The 22,448-nt window shown below is 37.6% G+C and overlaps 2 protein-coding genes across 2 annotated transcripts in view; both read left to right on the top strand.

Moving 5' to 3' along the window:
* Positions 1–21,077, top strand: part of LOC131439556 (lipase 3-like) — a 52,453-nt gene extending 31,376 nt beyond the window's left edge. Inside the window, exon 7 of the mRNA XM_058610710.1 lies at positions 20,942–21,077. The gene's annotated coding sequence lies outside the window, so the exon portion shown is untranslated. The remainder of the gene's footprint in view (positions 1–20,941) is intronic.
* On the top strand, positions 8,973–21,337 carry LOC131433841 (homeobox protein Hox-B5). The gene is made up of 3 exons (XM_058600446.1): positions 8,973–9,666; positions 20,942–21,093; positions 21,152–21,337. Exons 1-3 carry the CDS (start codon positions 8,973–8,975, stop codon positions 21,335–21,337), a joined length of 1,032 nt encoding a protein of 343 aa, XP_058456429.1.
* The last annotated feature ends 1,111 nt before the right edge of the window (positions 21,338–22,448 follow it).

The raw sequence follows: 22,448 nt of genomic DNA, 5'->3' as shown, positions 1-22,448 counted from the left end.
GACTAAATAATATCCCAGACTAGCGAGAAGTGACGAACTACAAGTAGCGATGGCAGCTTTTGTAAATTTCCGGAATTAATTTAAAGTAGGGTAAAGTGTTATAATATGCCCCCCTTAAGAAAAAATTTAGATATTTCCAAGTGTATTGATACATTTTCCTCGAGAATGTAAGTATTTCATTGCAATACGGATGAGGAACATAATTTTCAATGACTCCAATAGAAAAGATGAGAATTGATAGATACAAACACATTTTCCAAAACGGCCACATTCTTAGTTTTTTTCGCTCGCCTCAGACATAATGCCCCAGCAGCCGTAAAATATGTCTCACAACAAATCAGTTCTCTTTGCTCAACATCAATTCGACTAGATTGCACCTGGAAAATATTGCCTGATTTACACGGTAGCGATCATTTACCAATCATCATCTCAATTAGCTGTAACAAATGTATTGCTAATTCAGCTAGTATTCCATATGATTTGACAAAAAATATCGACTGGATTAAATACCAAAGTAGAATCTCTAGTATTTTGAATTCAATGGAAGAGCTCCCTCCACTTGAAGAATATGACTTCCTCGTTTGTTCGATTCTGGAGGCCGCAGAACAATCCCAAACTAAACGCTTTCCTGGGCCAACGACTAACAGAAGGCCTCCCAACCCCTGGTGGGACAAAGAGTGCTCAGAGGCTAAACTCGCAAAACAAAATGCTTGCAAGACGTTTCTAAAACGGGGAGGAGGAACTCCTCAGAATTTTGAAAAACTTATGGTTTTAGAAACCAAGTACAAGAGCACACTTCGAGCCAAAAAATGTAGCTATTGGAGACATTTTGTCGAAGGTTTGTCAAGAGAAACCTCAATGAGCACTCTTTGGAATACGGCCAGACGAATGAGGAATCGTAACGTGGGCAATGAGAGTGATGAATACTCGAACCGATGGATATTTGACTTTGCTAGGAAAGTTTGCCCAGATTCTGTTCCTACGCAGAGCATTATACGGGAATCTCCTCCAAATAATGGTTTTATTAATAACCCATTTTCAATGATGGAATTTTCTATAGCACTCTTGTCTTGTAACAATAACGCCCCTGGGTTGGACAGAATTAAATTCAACTTGGTGAAGAATCTGCCCGACCTCGCAAAAAGACGTTTGTTGGAATTGTTCAACAAGTTTCTTGAGCAAAATATTGTTCCACCTGACTGGAGACAAGTGAAAGTTATCGCCATTCAAAAGCCGGGGAAACCAGCTTCCAATCACAACTCATATAGACCCATTGCGATGTTGTCCTGCATCAGAAAATTGTTCGAAAAAATTATTCTGCGACGTCTCGACACTTGGGTCGAGACGAACGGGTTGTTGTCAGATACTCAGTTTGGCTTCCGTAGAAATAAAGGGACGAATGATTGCCTTGCATTACTTTCGTCTGACATCCAAATTGCCTTCGCTCAAAAGCAACAAATGGCATCTGTATTTTTAGACATTAAAGGAGCATTTGATTCAGTTTCCATTGATGTTCTTTCAGACAAGCTCCACCAACATGGACTTCCAGCGGTTATAAATAATTATTTGCACAACCTTTTGTCAGAGAAGTGCATGTATTTTTCACATGGCGATTTGGCAACATTCAGAATTAGCTACATGGGTCTCCCGCAAGGCTCATGCCTCAGTCCGCTCCTCTATAATTTTTACGTGAATGACATTGACAGCTGTCTAGTAACCCCATGTACACTAAGACAATTGGCAGATGATGGCGTGGTTTCAGTTACTGGGCCCAAAGCTATTGATCTGCATAAACCATTGCAAGATACCTTAGATAACTTGTCCGTTTGGGCTGTTCATCTTGGTATCGAATTCTCTGCGGAGAAAACAGAGTTAGTCGTCTTTTCAAGAAAGCATGATCCCGCGCAGCTTCAGCTCCATATGATGGGAAGAATGATCCAACAGGTTTTAACTTTTAAATACCTCGGGGTTTGGTTCGATTCCAAATGCACGTGGGGAGGACACATTAGGTATCTGATAACGAAATGCCAACAAAGAGTAAATTTTCTTCGAACAATAACAGGATCTTGGTGGGGTTCTCATCCGCAAGATCTAATAAAATTGTATCAAACAACGATACTTTCAGTGATGGAATATGGATGCGTTTGTTTTCGTTCCGCTGCAAACTCTCATATTATCAAACTTGAGCGAATTCAGTACCGTTGTTTGCGAATTGCCTTAGGCTGCATGCATTCGACACATATAATGAGTCTTGAAGTTCTGGCGGGAGTTCTTCCATTAAAAGATCGATTTCATCACGCCTGCTAATAAGATGTGAGGTGCTGAATCCCATGGTAATTAATAATTTCGAACGACTAGTCGAGCTTCGATCTCAAACAAAATTTATGACAGTATATTTTAACCATATGTCACAGGAAATCAACCCTTCAAGATATATTCCTATCCGTGTCAGCATCCTAAGTGCCCCTGACTCAACTTCATTTTTCGATACATCCATGCAGCGTGAAGTGCGTGGAATCCCGGATCATCTACGCTCGACGGAAATCCCAAAAATATTTTCAAGTAAGTTCAGGCATATTGACTCTGAGAAAATGTTTTATACGGACGGATCGCGAATTGAAGAAGCGACAGGGTTTGGTATGTTCAACAATAATGTTTCGGCCTCATTTAGGCTTCAAGAACCTGCATCTGTTTATATAGCAGAGCTAGCAGCAGTTCATTATAGTTTGAGTGTAATCGTCACATTATCTCCAAACCATTATTTCCTCTTCACAGATAGTCTGAGTGCAATTGAAGCCATTCGCTCAAACGCTGCTGGCAAAAATGAACCGTTTTTCCTGGGCAAAATAAAACAGTGCCTGAACGACATATTGAACAATAATTATCTAATCACTATAGTCTGGGTCCCAAATCAGTAGTATGACACACAACAAAAGACATTTTATCCCACAACAATGATGCATTATGCTTCTTCAAATGTCCATAAAGTTATTGTTTTGAGATAATCAGTATGTCAGAGAAATGGCGGATAAAACATCTATTTAGTCGAAGTAAAACCTTACATCGAAAAGCTGCCAAATGAAATTTTTAGTTTTTTCTTACTTTCCTGCAAACGACAACCACCAAACTTGCATAGCAGAATGATCCTACCAAAAGATAGTGTTAGTGATAAAACTTTGGTTCAGAAAAGTCTTCAATGCTTAAGAAAGGAAAGGGGGCATTTTGGCTATCAGGGGCGCTTTATAAGACTTTCCCCTAGTTGTCTTAGTTATTTGCATATGTCGAAACCATTAGTTTGAGAGAGCTACAATAGCTGTTCGATGCACTGACTCAAAACATGATAAGTGATCAGTGCATTCGCTTAATTTTTGCTTAATTTAAAGCTTTTAACATATTCACAATATTTTTTGATGAATTCATCGCAGCCAAGTAATCAGTAAAATAATGGAAAGATACATTAACACCATAAGACGTTTGACAATTCTACTGTCCGAAAACATAAATTCAAATAAAAAATTCGGGCGAGACGAAGTTCGACGGGTCAGCTAGTTATCGAATAAAATATATTAATACATTAAAAACTATCTCAATGTTTTCTTAAGGGGGGTATATTATAACACTTTACCATAAATTTTAGATTTGCTATACGTTGGACATAACAAGCTCGTTGCAGCGATCTATTCGACTGTAGGCCGCGATCGTTCAAAATAATCAGCTTCGTTCCGGAACAATAACAAAGTTCTCTTGCCTATTAATCAAATTTTCTAGCTACAACGATTGGAACACTATCCATTTGACTTTCACAAGTTTAAATCATTTCATTTTATTTCCATGTAGGGAAAACGTTTGAAATTTTTGTAGAAAGTCCTTTTTCATGTTTGTGGCTCTTTAGACCTCAATGATTGCCAACCTCAGGTTTAGGGTTCTCCAAAAATCCATTTTTGTCATCACTGACAATACGAAGCAGGAAAGACTTTCTTTTGTACCGCTGTTGAGGCGTTTCACACGTCACTTTTCGGTTTTCCATTTGTCTCTCGGTCAACTCATGCAGTTCCCACTTTATTCCCGGGTATTTGAAAAATGGTATTGAACCAGATATAATGCTCCATTATAAATAAACTTTAGTTTTCGCACAATGAAATAAGATCAACATTACCACCTAAGAGTAAAAGCTTTTTCTTCAACTTATGTTCTGATTTTTCAAATCAATTTTTATGTTTCTATCAGACATTGTTAAAAAAATGAACTAATTTAAAATTTTCCAACCAATTAGACTGCTCTAGCTGGAAGTATCATCTCTAGTATGTCGGTCGATATAGGAAGGTTATGCGTCAAACATGAAAAAATATCCCACCATTCTGCACAGTATAAACATTCGTACAAAATAGAATCTATAAATATAGGCTCTGTCACATTTTTTGCCTTTCTCATATAGAAAGGTTATGCAATCACTTGAAAAACCGACTAGTGAAAATTGGCCCGGAGGGCCAATTGTCATATACCATTCGACTCAGTTCATCGAGCTGAGCAATGTCTGTGTGTGTGTGTGTGTGTGTGTGTGTATGTGTCAAATAATCTCACTAGGTTTTCTCGGAGATGGCTGAACCGATTTTGACAAACTTAGATTCAAATGAAAGGTCTCTTGGTCCCATACGGAATTCCTGAATTTCATCCGGATCCGACCTCCGGTTCCGGAGTTATAGGGTAAAGTGTGTTCAATATTGTACACCGTCACTTAAACCGTAAAAAATGTTATAAACTGGACTCTAAACCGTTATTCCCAATCTTAGGGCTAAATGAAAGGTCTTATGGTCCTACCAAAAATTACTGCATATTTTTGGGTTCAACAAAAATTTAAACCGTCGTTTGGAGTACGATGGCAAATCGTATAAAAACTAGTGAAGTTTAAACGTTATGTTAGTTGGTGACCGTACGAGCCGAATTCGATTATACCGGTTCTCGGGTTCCGGTGCCGGAAGTGCATATAATAGTAAACCCACTTCGTTTTCTTAAGGATGACCTACGCAATCAAAGTACTGTTTTATTCTGTATGTTATACTAGTTAATGCACAAACAATCTTTTAGTTTCCTTCAAAAATCGAAGAAAAATTTTTTGAATAGAATACCACAATATTATACATGAGAAAGGCATCATTACACCACTAGGTGGATTAAAACAGGTTTTTTACTCAGTTTACCTGCCTTCATACAGAACGGATGAGTGAAATATTCACTTTGCCATCCGCTCCATGATTAGTGAACGTGTACAGTACCGAATCGACTTGCACTCGGTGCGGTTCGATAATGTCCTAGAAAAGATTGCATCAGCAAGTGGACAGTTTACGACTGCGGGTTTATTTTATATGCCGTTCATATGAAGACATAACGTCAAGCGTAAATATCATTTTTTCTAATAATGTAGGTGTGTACGTGTGCAGAGATGGCATTTCACCAGAGATATACACGCTAGAGTCAGATTTTTGCCACACCGAGGATGAAAAAAACGAAGCATCGCACAAAGAGGAAAGCGCACTTCTTCTCAGTGTCGAATAGACAGCATTTGAGTGTGTGCTTGTGGTTAAAGCAGCTGGCGCGAGTGAAACACATTCTCTTCGCATGAATCGCTCACACGCGCTCTCGTCTAAATACACCCAAGTGACCACTGGCGCGTGATGCTGAGCGAACACTTCTGTGAACTTCAATTAATAGAGAGTAGATCTGGCCTTGCTATGAAAAATTTGCAAGGAAAACCGAAAAATTTACGATAAATTGTTTTATTTTGCTGATTTTGCGTGTCCACGCTTCATCTACGAAAACCATACAGCAGAGTGCTCACCGGCGTGTACACCTCTGTGAAAGTATCTGCATCCACCTCAGAGAATTTATTAGCTAATGCTCTAGCACTTTGGTGCGATTCAGTGGAAGAGGTAAAAGGAAATAAACAAACGCACTCATGATGCGTGCACACTTACACAACAGTGGTGTATAAATGTGAAAGAGAAGAGCTCTCGTTGAAGTTGTCAGTGCGAGGGGAGAAATTTTGCTTGCTCTTCGTCACACAGAGGAGATAGACATCTCTGTACGTGTGTGAGTATTACGATTGCAAGTTTGTCTGTCAAAATGCAATGGAAATTGCACTTGTACAATCATTTACATATCGCTTAATTACAACGTCATTTATTCAAGCGAAAAGTTAGTTTTAGTTGAGAAAAGTAATTTTCGTTTTACATGATGGAAATTTTCAGTTCCGTTTTTAACATGAGAGAAAATGTTATGTTGATCGTTTTCAAATTTTATTCGTCGTGTACATTATGAAATGTCATTTGAAGGACCATATAGATGCGCATATTATGACGAAAAATATCTTTTTACCGCCTCTTGATTTGTTTCTCTAGCGTTTAAAGTAACCTTAACCGAAACAAATTCCGGATCGTAAAATTTCTTACATTTTCATATCACCAGTTCTTGTAACAGATCCTAAAATTTTACAAAATAAAGCTTGTTTCTTTTAGAATTGGAACAAACTTTTGCTCATATTGTGGCGCTCCTGGTGGACGGATTTGGAAGTTTTTGGCGCCCACGTGTCGGGAATTTTGTCAGCTTCACGTATGAGTTTTGACATTCCCCAAATCGACTGTACTTTGTAAACCATCAACATGGAAGCCTGAAGAAGGGATAAAATTGTGCACAGTTATTTGGAAAATCTATTGTGGTCTGCATCTAGGCCAGCTAAACAGCTGAAATTGCCCAGAAATACCGTATGACGCATTATCAAACGGTATAAGGAAACATTGACGACGATTCGGAAGCCTCAAGCGAATCGTCGGAGTGGAACTGTCGACCGGAAACTGCGTAGTAAGATTTTGAAGACGATTAAGAGGAATCCTAATCTGTCGGACCGTGATTTGGCCAGAAAATTCGGTCCTGCCCATAGTACCGTGAAGAGAACTCGACTCCGGGAAGGAATCAAGTCGTATCGAGCTAGCAAACATCCAAATCGGACCATGAAACAGAATAGTGTGGTCAAAATTCGTGCTCGGAAACTGACCAAGTTCGACGGGTGTCTTCTGATGGACGATGAAACTTATGTCAAGGCTGACTTCGGGCAAATCCCAGGTCAAAAATTTTACTTGGTAACGGCTCGGGGGGATGTTCCAGCCAAATTTGAATTTGTTTTTGCCGACAAATTTGCAAAAAAATTTATGATTTGGTGGGGCATTTGCATCTGTGGCAAAAAAACGAAAATTTTCGTTACAAATAAGACAATGACATCGGAACTATACCAAAACAAGTGTCTCCAAAAACGAATTTTGCCGTTCATTCGATCCCACAACCATCCCGTAATGTTTTGGCCAGATTTGGCAAGCTGTCATTTAAACAAAGTCGTTCAAGAATGGTATGCAGAGAAAGGGACCCAGTTTGTTCAGAAAAACCTTAACCCACCCAACTGCCCCCAGTTCCGCCCTATTGAGAAATACTGGCAATCATGAAGAGAAGACTCAAAGGGAAAGGTTGTCAAAAACATCAATCAGATGACGACCTGGTGGAATAAGATAGCTAAAACGATGGACGAAGAAGGTGTGCGCCGTCTAATGAGCCGTGTTACAGGAAAAAATCGAGAATTCCTTCGAAACCGTGACGAATAATTTTATCCGTATTTTTTCTTGAAAGTATGAAGAAAACGCTACATTTGTATAAAAAAAGATCTTGAATTCAATTATAAATAACTGAAATACAGAAATTGTCTTTGTTCCAATTCTATCTGAAGCAAGCTTAAGTTTTCATTTAAAAATCAGTTCTCATACTGTTATATTGTTATAACCCATCGAAGCTCAGTAGAAAATAATAACATCTGTTAACTCCATTTCACCCATTAGCTCGAATAATCTTCTGAAAATTGTCGCCCCTCAGCGTTTGATTATATTTATATTGCTCAATTGAAAGTAAATTTTCGAGTTCCTCAACTGTATTGAGTATTCGTTTGAATCCTTGACACGCCCCTTGCAGTGACATAGCTCTAAAATATGGAACACGATTATATCCATTGTGTGTGGTAAAATTGTCAAAACAATTAACTAACCATAAACAACAAATAAACTGCAAACGAATAGTGTTTAAAGTTGAATTTAAACATTTCACAAATTAACGTTATGATTTGTTTCGAATAATTTTCAATTATCATCTATGATGATGTTTGGAAATCAATAACACCCGAATGCTGCGATTTTTTTGCTTCTGCATTAGGTTAGGCCCATCTCCAATACTGTTGAATTAAGATGAGAAAACTCCTATTTTGATCACGTCAACTTTTCCGCTGCAGCAAAACTATTTATCCAAGATTTTGACAAACATCTTCAAACTGAACAAACAGGAAAATATCAATTTAAGTCGCAACGACATCCCAAAAAAGCTGTAACCCAATACAGAAATCACAACAGAAAAACTGGTGCTGACAGTGTTTAAAAAATATAACAATACTACTGATGAGTACCATTTGGCCGACTGTTGCTCAGTTTCTCCCGAAATAGCATCATTATAGCCGAGTCCGTGCAGTAAGCATTGAACATAGAGTAAAAATTACTAATTAATAATATAATTACCGGGAGATAAGCGGGTATGGCCGTCATAAAATTCGAATTGTTTTTCTTACATAACAAACCCCTCGAAACGTCAACCAAGATGTCGAGGGAAGAAAACAAAATCGTAGCGGAAATTTGAATAGCGCTAAATTAATCTGTCATCAACAAGTTGCCCTGGGCCGATTGAGCGGAACGGTTCTCATCTGCTCGATCGCAGAGCGTCAGTGAGCACCGCCTACTCGAAATGCATGCCGAACGCTGATTGGCTAAGACGCCACAATCTGTTTTCACGCTTTTCTTTGTCGTGATCACTCAATTCGTCTCATTTGCGTAATGTACTCAGACTGTGTCGGGTGGTTTTGTCGAACTGGTGGTGTTAACTTTTCATAAACAATGTATTCGCATTACTGCAAAGTTGAGACACGTGATCATTTCGTGCCGGTAACGCCAACAAATTTCGAGAAAAGCAATGCAGTGTTGGAATCAAATCTTACGGAAGCAACGTATTACGATACAGGCTACGGTTCGGCCGAGCACCTTCAGAAAATAGGCGGCATATTTCATAGTTTTTATGGTGCCACCAAGCATGGCAATTATTACAACGACGAACGGGATCTGTACACGAACTACTGGATTAAAAGTTATACGTCTCATTCATCTCGAGGGTGTTTGGAGTCCGCTTGTAACTCGAATCAATACCCATTCGTTGCTTCCCATCAGGATCAGCAGTTCGTAGGAACACCTTTGCTTGATCCTTACAGCAGTGATTCTCAGTGTACCCAAGCTCAAAGTGTCCATCAGTTATCGGAGTGTAATTATAGTGTTAGTAGTTCCTTTGGTTCAAACGCAGTGTCACAAGTGGGTAACATCGATCATGTTGATAATCTGTTCGGTTCACCCGTCAGTACAGCCATGTACGGCGATGCATATGGTAACAATCTTTGTGATACGGAACGAAACACAGAACAATGCACATCATTCAGCAGTGACGATGATAAAAATCAAGGAGCGTCTTATTTGGAACACACGGACTTTTCCGACGGATCTATTTCGATTCCGGAAACGCCGTCAAATGCTAGTCAAAAAGGTAATTTATTGATTGTTTGATATCTACAGAAACTGACTGAAACATTGATCTCATAAAAGAAGCGTCGCGATCTATGCAACATTCACTAGCAAAGATGTAACAATGTGCCATGCCATTAATTTCGCAACTAATCCAACTGATTTCGACGTTGAAACAAATAGAAATGCTAATTGATGTGATATCAAGCCATCATTTGAAAAAAGCGGGTGTGTAATGTCAGAGACATAACTGGAGGACGTGGATACGAAGTAGACTGGCATGCTCAGGTTCGGAATTCAGATCAAGAATTTAGTTCATGTATTTAGTTCTACACGCTTTTTGAACTTCAAACCTGAGTGACACATTCCAGGGGCTGGGGTCCACTAGGAGATTGATAGTACCTATTAGCTCTCTCCGGACAGTACCACCCTAGATGCCGCATGGAATCCGACGGAAAAAAATTAACCAAGAATAGATCCACTGCGTTCCTGCTCCCATGTCGTAAAAGGCGACAATCGCATGAGTTTTTTTTCCTTTCAGTTACCAGATATTTTCAATGTTTCACTCCTGATTACTCTATTTTACTAAATTATCTCTTCATTCAACCTATCAATTAGCATTAAAAAAAGCGGTGGTGGCGTTATGATAGCCTGTCGCTCAAACTTCCATTCTCGCTTGCTACCTGTTCCAGACTGTGCTAATGTTGAACAGTTATGGATAGCCCTTTCTCTGAAAAACTACACACATTATATCTGCGTGATTTATGTACCACCTGATCGCGTCGGCGACATGGGATTAATTGAACAGCATTTGAATTCTCTCTCTTCAATTTCAAACCAAATGACACTGAATGATAACATTGTTATACTGGGAGACTTTAATCTATCCAGTATTAAATGGGTTCGCTCTGCCGCTAATCATCTGTTTCCCCACGCTGAGTCTTTGAACAATGAATTTTGTCACAGGCTACTGGACGAATATAACATTGCTGGACTAATGCAACTGAATGAGCAGTACAATAGCAACAATCGCCTTCTCGATCTCTGCTTCACCAGTCAGGAGCTTTCAAATTTTTGCCTAGTCGCTGTAGCACCTGAACCACTCGTTAAAATTTGCCGTCATCATCCGCCTCTCCATATCTCTATAACGAAATCTTCACCGCTAATTTTTAAGCGTAATTCATATTCAATATTCTACGATTATAAAAATGGAAACTTCAAGGCAATGAACAGATTTTTATCATCATTAGATTGGAGCTTGCTACTATCTGACAACGATTGCAACACCGCTGCTTCGGTTTGGACAAACATTGTTTTGTACTCAATCGACCAGTTTGTTCCAAAGAAAACTTGTCGTCAGCCAGCTCATCCTCCTTGGTCGAATCCGCTTCTGAAACGATTTAAACGTGTAAAAAGATCAACCTTGAAAAAACTTACTAAGCATCCGTCACTTCAATTAAGATCACATTACGTATTCGTGAATAATCGATATAAACGGCTAAATAAGGCGCTCTATTATGACTATCAACGCAGCATCCAGAACAATCTTAAAACTAATCCTAAACGTTTCTGGAATCATGTCAACGACCAGAGAAAGGAATCTGGATTACCAACTCACATGTCCTTTGGTGAATTGAATGGATCGACCTCTGCTGGTATTAGCAATTTATTCCGTATTCAATTTAGTAGTGTTTTTTCCGATGAAACTTTAACTACACAACAAATCTTAAGGGCTGCCAGTAACGTTCCACTCCGTTCATCGATTGGTCCTCACCCTAGGATTACGACTGCTGCCGTTAACAAAGCGTGTTTAAAGCTGAAACCATCTTCAAGTGCAGGTCCTGATGGTATACCGTCACTAGTGTTAAAAAAATGCTCTAGAAGCCTTCTTGTACCACTGACGATGCTGTTTAATATCTCTCTTCAACGCGGAGTTTTTCGAGAGTCATGGAAGGTTTCTTATATTTTTCCTGTTTACAAGAAAGGCGACAAATCCAACATTTCAAACTATCGAGGAATTGCCGCTTTATGTGCCGTATCAAAACTATTCGTAATAATAGTACTAGATTTTATAGTTCGCAACTGTTCCAATTATATATGTGATACTCAACATGGGTTTATGCCAAAACGATCTACGTCCACGAATCTCGTTTCATATACGTCTTATATCATTCGTTCATTGCAAGCACAACATCAAGTAGACGCTATTTATACGGGTTTCTCCGCAGCTTTCGACAAGATTAATCATCAGATAGCAGTTGCCAAGCTCGATAGGCTAGGATTCAACGGATCATTCCTTAATTGGCTTGAATCATACCTGACGGGTCGCAGTATGTCAGTGAAAATAGGTGACTGTGTCACTTCATCATTCATCGCAAGCTCCGGAGTCCCCCAAGGAAGCCATCTGGGGCCGTTCATATTTCTTATATATCTCAATGATTTGAATTTTTCGTTGAAGTGCATGAAGCTATCTTTCGCCGATAATTTTAAGCTATTTCATCTCATCAAGAATCCTGATGACACCGGTTTCTTGCAGTCTCAATTAAATGTATTTCTAAATTGGTGCAACGTTAACCGGATGGTGCTAAATGCATCAAAATGTTCCATCATTTCTTTCTCTCGCAAAAGAACAACGATCACGTATGATTATACTATTTCGCAAACCATCCTAAAACGGGAGTCAACAATCAAGGATTTAGGAGTGCTACTGGATTCTACACTTAATTTCAAGGATCATGATCAATCTCTAAAGCATCTAAGATGTTGGGACTCATTTTTCGCATTGCAAAAAATTATGACAACATATATTGTTTGAAATCGTTATATAGCGCATTAGTTCGCTCGACCCTTGAGTACGCTGTCGTTGTTTGGGCACCGTAATATCAAACTGATAAGCTGCGAATTTAAGCTGTTCAGCGGAAATTTGTTCGTTTCGCTTTGCGCCGTCTGCCATGGAGAGATACATCAAATCTTCCAAGCTACGAAAATCGATGTAGACTCATAAATCTCGGCTATCTGTTCGCCGGGATACCATCAAAGCTGTTTTCGTTGCGGACTTAATCCAATCCCGGATTGATTGCGCTGATCTCCTACAACTGCTGAATTTTGACATCCATCGTCGTAATTTGCGATTCAATCCTTTTCTCCGAGTTCCTCGCGCTAGAACTAACTACGGTTTCAATGAACCAGTCTCCAGTATGTGTCGCTTATTCAACAGTTGTTCTAACGAGTTCGATCTTCATTTACCTCGAAATACTGTCAAAAACCTATTTATTGGGAACCGTTAATATTTTATTTTCATTCAATCCCCATTCCGTCTCTCCATCATCTTCATTTGAAACTAACTAGATTCGCTCGCCTAAACTAACCTGGTCGTTATTTCCTCTTTTTTCTGTCTTCCACCATTCATTTCGATCACTAATTAGATCTACATGTCGATTCTAACCTCGTCGTTTTTTTTCTATCTTCCACCATCTTTTTGATAACTAGGGTAACAGAGGTATTTTGGCCACTTCATGTATTTTGGCCCACCTAACAAACTTTATCGATTTTATCGGATTTTATCCATGTTAAGTAACCCATGTTGCATCAATTTGATGCCTATCATATTAAATTACCTATTGCGGAAGGGGTTTTCAAAGATATCATAACATTTGGTGGATATTTGTACAAAGTGGGCCAAAATAAAATCAATCCTAAAGTGGGCCAAAATACCTCTGTTACCCTAATTAGATCTACATGCTGATTTGAACCCCGTTGTTCGTTTTCGCTCGTTTAGCACCCCCTCCACCAACCCTTGTTTTCAATTTACCCAACCACTGTTCTCTTCTCTCTCACCTTCTAAGTAAGAGTACTAATACTGCTATACTTGGTGTCATCAACTAGTTATAGTGTTATAAATTTAGTTTTAACTGTTAGTTTTAATTGTAGTGTTAGGCCTAAATGTATCTGTTGGATCATTGTAATCTGTTGATACAAATGATGAGGAGGTTTTATGCCTGTTGGAGAGAGAGATTGATAAATTTCATCTCCACCGGACTTTTCCCTGCTCCAAATAAATAAATAAATAAATAAATAAATAAATTTCCGTCTAGCTTCGGAGAAAAGATTTACTTGGAATGTTTTCTTCTTCCATGTTATTGATTGTCTTTCAGGATTATAAATTGAATGATTAAAATCAACTATTGCGCAAATCTTTTAATATTACAAAGTTAATAACAGAGATAACATATATTGGTATATTAAATACATAATAAAAAACGTGCTTAATCCACCGAGCAGTGAGATGATACCTTTTTTATCAATCCGCATGTGTTTTTTGCATGAATATTCTTCGGTGTTTCAGTTTTCATGACATTATTCTAATGTGGCAATTTGAGATTTTATTCACTCATTACTCTGTAATGTCGAAACTGCAAATCGGATCGAATTTGAATCTAAAAGTGTAACAATCGATTAAACATTCCATGATATGTCTAAGTAATTTCCACTTTAGAGTTTAGGGTGATTTAAGGTACTTCCAGAGCAGGTATTCAGGAACCAGCATAACCCAAACCGATTCGTATGGCCATATGACGAATAAATTGCAATATTTTTGAGTCCAACTTTAAAACTTTTCGGGATTGTCATCTTCTATATCGCTTTGAATTTTAAAAATTCATCATCCTACAATTCAAGAATCGGAAGTCAGAATTGGATAAAATGAGATTTATTTTAATTTGAACTTTTGTTTCTGAAATTCGATTTAGCTTTTTGAGAAAACGATTGAGCTTTGATACTGGAACCGGAATTCGAAATTCGGTGTAGCCGAAGTCAGACAAATTCACCTGAGTAGCTGAATTTTTTTATTTGTTTCAAAATGTTTGAAAATCAATGTAGGCATCTTTGAGGAATCGTAGTGCGAATTAAATTTTTTGGTCCCTTCCGAAACGAAAACTGAATACAACAAAAAATGAAATAAGTTTATTTGGTTATCGACTATCCAAATCTGCTAACCCGATAAACCAGATTAATTTATGTAAAATAGACATTTTTATACTAAACACCCTGTATCTCCAAAACCGGAAGTTGGATTTGACTGAAAAACAAGATGTTTTATAGAATCTTAAAACTTTTCATTTGAATCTTAGATGATTCTTAGATTTCATTTGAATCTAAGATCGGTTCAGCCATCTACGAGAAAAATGAGTTACACAGTTTTAATTTTGTTTCACAAATCATCCTGTAGTTCTAGAACCAGAGGTCGGAACCAAACATAATTCAGGAACCTTGTATTGGAGTATACGACTTTTCATATGAATCTGAGTTTGTAGAAAACGGTTGAGTCATCTCCGAAAAAAATTGAGTGAAATTATTTATCACACACGCATTTGCTGATCTCGACTAACTGATTCGAATGGTATATGGCTGTTATGTTCTTCCAGCATTTATTACTGTAAGTAGTTTAAATCAATATAATTATGGAATTGCTTTCAACTCGAAAATTCTGCCATCATCTGGTTTACATATGGCATATTCGAACGATTATGTTGCCAAAAACGAACCGTGCTAAAATCGGTCCGAGGCAAAATATCATGCTGTACACAGTCTTTTGGGTACTTAGAAACAAATGTATGTCACAGTACAAAAAATCGTGTTTTATGTTGCTCCCAAGCATTCATTTGCCAGACAGCTCTCAAAACTTCTACTGCTGAAATAGAGGAAAAAGTCGCTTACACAAAAATTTCGATATCTCCGTTAAAAAAGAACGGATTTCAACAATCTATGGCTTGTTAGATAGGTATTACCGTGCGGAATCTAACTCTAAAAATATATTCTGTTTTCAAGGTCAATTGTGACAGATACTGTCAAAAAACTGAAAATTTTGACATAAAACTTTGTATAACTCAAAAAGTAAACATCCGATCTCAAACCCATTCAATAGCGTTCAGGGTGACGGGGAGACCTTTCATTTGCGACTATCGGTCCAACCATCTCTGAGATCTCGACCTCTTAGTTGACAACACACACGAACATTTGCTCAGTTCGTCGAGCTGAATCGATTGGTATATGACTTTCGGCCTCGGAAAATTTTTCTAAAATTTGAGCGAATTCTATACCTATTTTTTATATTTATAAAAAAAAAGTTAAAAATAGGGAAGTTTTTATTCTTACGCGATAGTATTGCAAATTTTTCTTCAGTTTCCTCGAATAAGAGCTCTGAATCAACACTTCCCGGGACTTCAGTATAGGATATTGTTGAAACGTTCACTCGGGAAGTCAGTGAGTTTAGTGGTGCATCCGAGCATCTTGAAACCAGAACATACTGAGTCGCGCGCGTTACTGTTGATTGAGATGATGATTGGTAAATGATCTCTACCGTGTAAATCAGGAAATACTTTCCAGGTGCAATCTAGTCGAATTGAAGTCAAGCAAAGAGATAAATCTAATGCACTTGGACGTGCAGGAGGTCTTGGAATCCGTGTCATGCTACCCATATTCAATACTGTCATGTTGAAATTATCGCAAATATTATATATTAAAGATGATCTGCTATCATTGTAAACGGAACCCCACATCATTCCGTGCGAATTGAAATCTCCCAGAATCAATCGTGGAGCAGGGAGGGCTTCGACAATTTCATTAAGCTTGAGCTCTTGGAGGAATATATACCGAAGCAATGCAAATGTCCCTTCCTTTAATGTTTATTTGACAAGCAACAACTTCTATACTAGAAGTCGAAGAAATGTTTAATCTATAAAAGAAATAACATTTCATAATTCCTAAAAGCACTCCGCCATACGGGGAGTCTCTATCGAGATGTATAATGTTAAAGTCGTTAAAATTTAAAGCTTGATGTGAGCCATGTTTCGCACAAAGCAAATATGTTACATCACTTTTTTGACTATGCAACATAACTTTAAATGAATCAAGTTTTGGCATGATGCTTCGACAATTCCACTGCAGGACAGTGATTGAATCATTTGCTGCGGATGATAAATTATCCATCAAATGATACAAAACCTGAGAGAACTGGCCATTGAGCTGATAACTGCTTCAAAAAAGTTCTAGCTATTTCTGCATATGTGCGCTTAGGCCGTGCTTTTAAAGAAAGGTTAATTTTGTCTTTACGCAACTTAAATGCAGCGCATACTGAGAGATCATGAGGACTCTCCCCACAATAAAATTATTTTTCAATATCTTTATCGCAAAAATTATCCTTATGGAGCCCTTGACATTTTATACATTTAGACTTATTACTACAATAAGTAGCTGTATGTCCGAATTTTTTGCGGTACGAAAAGCCGAACAGGAAGACGAATTTTATCGATATAGACATGGCTAGGCAACGCAGATCCGGCAAATGTTACTCGAAATCTGAGGGACGATAAGACTTATTTCCATCGACAATAGATGCTGAGTACAATTGCTTGCACTCGAGTATCTTAACTCCCTCAAGCATGGAGTTTTTAAAATGACTAACTCTATTTTTAAGTAAATCATCGGCAGTCAGACTTGCTTCAGTGACAACACCGTCAATTTCCACCTCGTGAAGCTCGGCAATAATTGATAGTTAATAAATTTAGGATTGCCGAGATTCTCAGTAATTATGCATTTTGCCGAGACGATTACCGAGCACTCGGCTGTGCAAATCTCGGCATTTTTTTGCCGAGATTCAGTAATAAAATTTAAGTGTGTACGGTAAGTCTACTCGCATTCCTTGGAAAATCCTTGAATTTATGGTGGCTTCACATACATTCATGCATACATACATACAATTGTATCGTATCATTATAATTACTTCTGATATAATAATAAGGCATTTGCAAGTTTATCTTTTTATAGGAAACTTCAAATGAATGTATTTTTACTTGCGAATTATTCCAATGATATTGAGCAGCGTTTGAATAATTAAAAACTAATCAACTGCTACACTGAAAAAATCGATTTTATCAGTGTAACAGTCGATTACGATTTTCCCTTGTTTTTTATTCGAAAACTTGACTAGTTTTGTAAAAATCACTCACACAACACGTTTTTGTAGGATTTGCCAGTTTTCGATTACAGCCATTTGCAAAAAAAATGGTAAAAAATGTTTGGCCTTTTTCAAAAGACAGTCTAGATCATGTAAGGAAAAAACAAAGTATGCAAAGTATTTTTTGTGACAAAGACTTCATGCACAGCAAGTTTCATTAGTGCGAAATTCGTCATTTGTATGTATTCATTGTATGTATCGAACTAATGCAGCTCAAGGAAATAAACAAACAATGATACTGGATGCGTTTGATAGTGCGAGTGTTTGAGTCTAGATGAGTTGAAATTGAAAGTTAACTTTTGAATGGTGATAACTTTTATTTGCCACCGCTTAATTTGCTCGGGAAACCTGTCGAAGATTCGCCATATTATTCAACAAGTTGAATTTTATTCTGCTCAACCCAGGAGCAACATTGTTATAAGACAGGAGTACTGTTTGAACTTCCTTTATTGATAAAGGGCTATCCCATATTGATGAGCCAGAGGTTTCCAATTATTTTCGGATGAATGCCCATTTTAGGTATATTTTCCTTTCTAGTACCCACGAAGTTGAAAAATTTATAATTTTGGTTTGATGAATTGACTTGCATCAAATTAATTTGATGAATTTGTTTGAATCAAATCTAGATATTTGGTGTGTTACCATGCAACGTATGGCTTAGGTATATGTAACTAAAACTGTGTATTTTGTCTAGGTGCGTAATAGCTATCCTAAAAACGTGAAATAGGACTGAGTGTAACTCAAAAGTTTTTGTCTTAATTAAATTGATCGCGCTGCAATTGTAAGCTGACTCGACTATCGACCTCATTAGACATCATGTCCACTGTTTAATTTTGATATTTGTTTATGGGTTTGTGAAAATGACATCGAAGCAAGTGTAACAACGTGATAACATTTAGCTCGTACATCGTAAAAATCCAAGCTACTCACACACACTGGATATCGCTAAATCGTCGAAAACAGAGACCATTTGTTTCAAGCGGAATCCTAGCTTCTTCATCTAGAATTTTACAAGCAAATTGAGAATACCGTCTACAACCGACTACAAATTAGCAGAACTGTCCAAATCAAGTCGATCGATCGCGTAAGCAACAGATGAAGTTTGATTATAAGATACAGGTACAATTTTCGGATTAGAATCTATCAGACTGTAAACCTTTACTAAACTGATTGTTTTTTTATGTAACATTTGGAGCCATTGAAAGGGCTGATTTTGTATAATGTTCCCCATCGTTGTCCACTTTTCGTTGTTATTTTGCTCCAATGTAAACGACCAGCAGCTGGATTACGCAATAGCTCCTGTTTGAAGTGAAACTCGTACTGCAAACACCTCGCAGCAGAATTGCGTCCTGTGCGAATTAATTAAATACTTAGGCAGTTTTGGTGAAAAGTTTTCTTTTCGCGTGATTTCGTTTGTAGCTTTTTCACAAATCGGCGGTCTTACCGGTCTCAAAAATAGCTACATACAGAACCTTGATGTCGATTATTTCGAAACCATCAAAATGCTTTGCGGGACTAATTTCTTGCTTCAGATGGGCCAAATCGTGTGATTCTCTACGATATTAAACACTTCGGAGCATTTCTCTCAAACGCGAAGCAGTCAAATGCTGGCTTTATTCGCACCCATTTGGTGGGAATTTTGAATAAATTTTTCTTGATTTGTACTAAACAGATGATTTTTACCTATCTTTGTAGTTCTTTAAATAACATTTGGAGCCATTAGAAGGGCTAACTTTGTATAATGTTCCCCATCGTTTTTCACTTTTCGTTGTATTTTGCTCTAATGCAAACTACCAGCAGCAGAATGACGCAATCGCTTTCGTTTCGCAGCAAAACTGCTTCGTGTGCGGATTGATTCAATACCGAACTGAATTCTGAATACTGGAACTGAGCTCCAGAGCTCCTGAACCAACCGGAATGATGCACTTGCACTTACTTTCTGCTCAGTCAACTGCGCAGGCTAGAACGAACGAATCATATCAAGTGTTTATTTTTTATACCTACCCAGGTACGGTAAAGGCGTCATGAGCTCTCTTCTTTAAATCTCGTTGATATCAAACATTACATACAACTTTAATTTTGAATTATTTGTGATTATGTCATACAATTGAAAATGTTATCATAAATTGCTGATCATATTTCCGATGGCATTCGGAATCGGAAAATAAAACTTTGAATGCAAAAGCTAATATACTCTGTCCGCAGCGATAGTCGACCAAAGAAACTCAAAATACAAGAACCGGATAAAAACATTTGTTTCGGAAGAACCGACTGAGATTTTATTCGGGTTTTGCATTCAAAATTTTGTTGTCCGGTTCTTGCAGCAAAGAAGCTTTTAAACGATTTTATATAGCAAAATCCGTGTCCGTTTTGCATTCAACGTTTTTATTCGGTTTGGGTAATCAAAGTAAACGGGGTTTCCGAATTAAGTTCCACTTATCATAATTTTGCATTCAACTTTTAAGTAAACATACAAATTAAGACGAACCTCGAGCTCACCTTAACTAGAAATTGAATTGTAGACGTTATTTAAGCCTGGAGCAATGCTTTGTTGCATCGCTCTGTTTTCAACTATTGCAATCGCGAATTTGACTTACTCTTGTTGTATTCAAGGCAGCAACATAATTTCTTCTCCTTATCATCGGAAATATGTTCAGCAATTTATGATAAAATATTCAGTAGCATGAGATAATCACAAATAACTCAAAATTGAAGTTTTTTGAAATGTTTGATATGAACGAGCATTGCGATGAAATTCAGTGCCCTACACCTCCCCGTGTTTTTTTAACCTTATAATTGTAGGGGCGAGTGTTCGGTTACCGGCACCCTTTTTATTTTAAGCTTATACCTTTAGACTAAGTGCACATTATGCGGACATATATACATCAATGGAAAGCTAAAGTTCCTAGCTAACAACAGACTAAGAAACTAAGTTGATTCATTTGATTGAAAAAATTTTATTATCATTTTAGTAGTGATAAATTTTGACCATTTCAAAAAAGGTGTTCGGTTACCGGCATTCCAAGAAAAATCGCTAAAAATGGAGAAATATCAGTTGAGACTTTTTATTAGAGAATTTATTCCATTCGGAGTCGTTTTGAACAAAAGTCTTCATCGCCTGATGGTGACGTGGGCTAGGCTTTCTTCTACATGTTTACTGTTGAACAATCTACATTCTGGCAAGAAAGATGGTTCAACAATTATTTCTTTATTTAGACAGGAAACGCAACATTGACTATTTACTAAGACTGTTTAAACCTGATAAAATCAATCCTTGTTCCAGAAAACGCATTGGCAGCCACAGTCTGCGAACTTCAACAGAAACCATTTTCTCCACAAGAGTCACCTGCCTCCCCACCAGAAACGCCAGAAAAGCTCGGCCGGCACTCCAATATCAGCAACAGGAAAGAGCGAACAGCATTCACTAGATCACAGGTAATGTACATTAATTATCACTGATACATTTTATTCTAAGACTAGTTTTCTCTTGCAGGTCAAAGCGCTGGAAGCAGAATTCTCCCATTCGAACTATCTGACTCGGCTCCGACGTTACGAAATAGCCGTGGCTCTTTATCTAAGCGAGCGACAAGTGAAAGTTTGGTTCCAGAATCGACGAATGAAGTGGAAAAGAATTAAAACATCAAATGCAACAACGACGAAGGAAAAAGATTCTAATTAAACTTACTATTTTAGCCAGTAAAAAAATTGAATTAAAATTGGTTTTTTTCTTTACTGCGCTTTATCCTAGATTTTTGCTTTTTTCTCACCAGCACTAATAATGAGAAGCTTTGGAATGTTGACGTCGCTTATTTGAACCACAATAAAATAGATTCTTGTGATACAAATTTATTGAAATGATACGATAGTTGAATGATTGCATAAATTTGCATAAATCAAGCGTACTCCCAGTTGAATTATCATATTCACTGATATTCGTTAGAGCCAAATTTGAATCATTCTTTGATACAGATTCTTTCACAAATTACAGTTTTCGTACTAAAACATTCATCCGTTCCTGTATTTTCTGCTCCTCACAGCAGTGATCACTTTCCATTTACCAGTGATGGATGGACCCGGTAATAAGCCATCAGTGTTTAATACATTTTGACAAGACATGTTAGCTTCCCGAGCTTTTGGCTTGAAAAGTCAAATGTATGCAAACTCACAGCATAGAATTTTTTTTAAATACACCCCCAGAGACAGAACTCGAACTTGTGTTCATATGCATTCCGTGCATACGCGTTTACCATTTTCGCCATCCCGAGTTGTTGTAAATACAGTTCTTCAAACCCGCACCAAGTTATTACAGCGTATATCGAACATGTTCCAATCCAAGCCGTCTCGTGACAGACAGGTTCTATCCAAGCATCTTCTCTATTCATAACACACACAGACCAGTCTTTACGCTCTGTCACTAATTTCCATCTGAACACTGGCTAGGAGAGAATATTCATTTATCGTCTTTTGCTGAAAGGTACGGATATTCGATACGGATCTACGGAAATGCATGGATTTAACTATCAACATACACAGTACGAAAAAATTTGCGTCTCGATAGATGTATGTTCGAATTCACGTAAATTTACAACCCAAAGCATGTAATATGGAATTATGCCATGAACTTTAAGCTAAGTTAAATGAATTTGTTATCGAAACAAACATCAATTTGATTTCACTTGTTGATTAACGTAAAAATCTGTCATCACCCAAAACAAAATATGGTATCCTTGGATTTAGGTTATGTTGTTTTATTGCTGAGTGTTTTACTAAAGATATCAACCGCCGGATTT

This window comes from Malaya genurostris, chromosome 3 (genome assembly GCF_030247185.1).
Source record: "Malaya genurostris strain Urasoe2022 chromosome 3, Malgen_1.1, whole genome shotgun sequence".
Taxonomy (NCBI): domain Eukaryota; kingdom Metazoa; phylum Arthropoda; class Insecta; order Diptera; family Culicidae; genus Malaya; species Malaya genurostris.
This window is presented reverse-complemented; position numbering and strand designations above follow the sequence as displayed.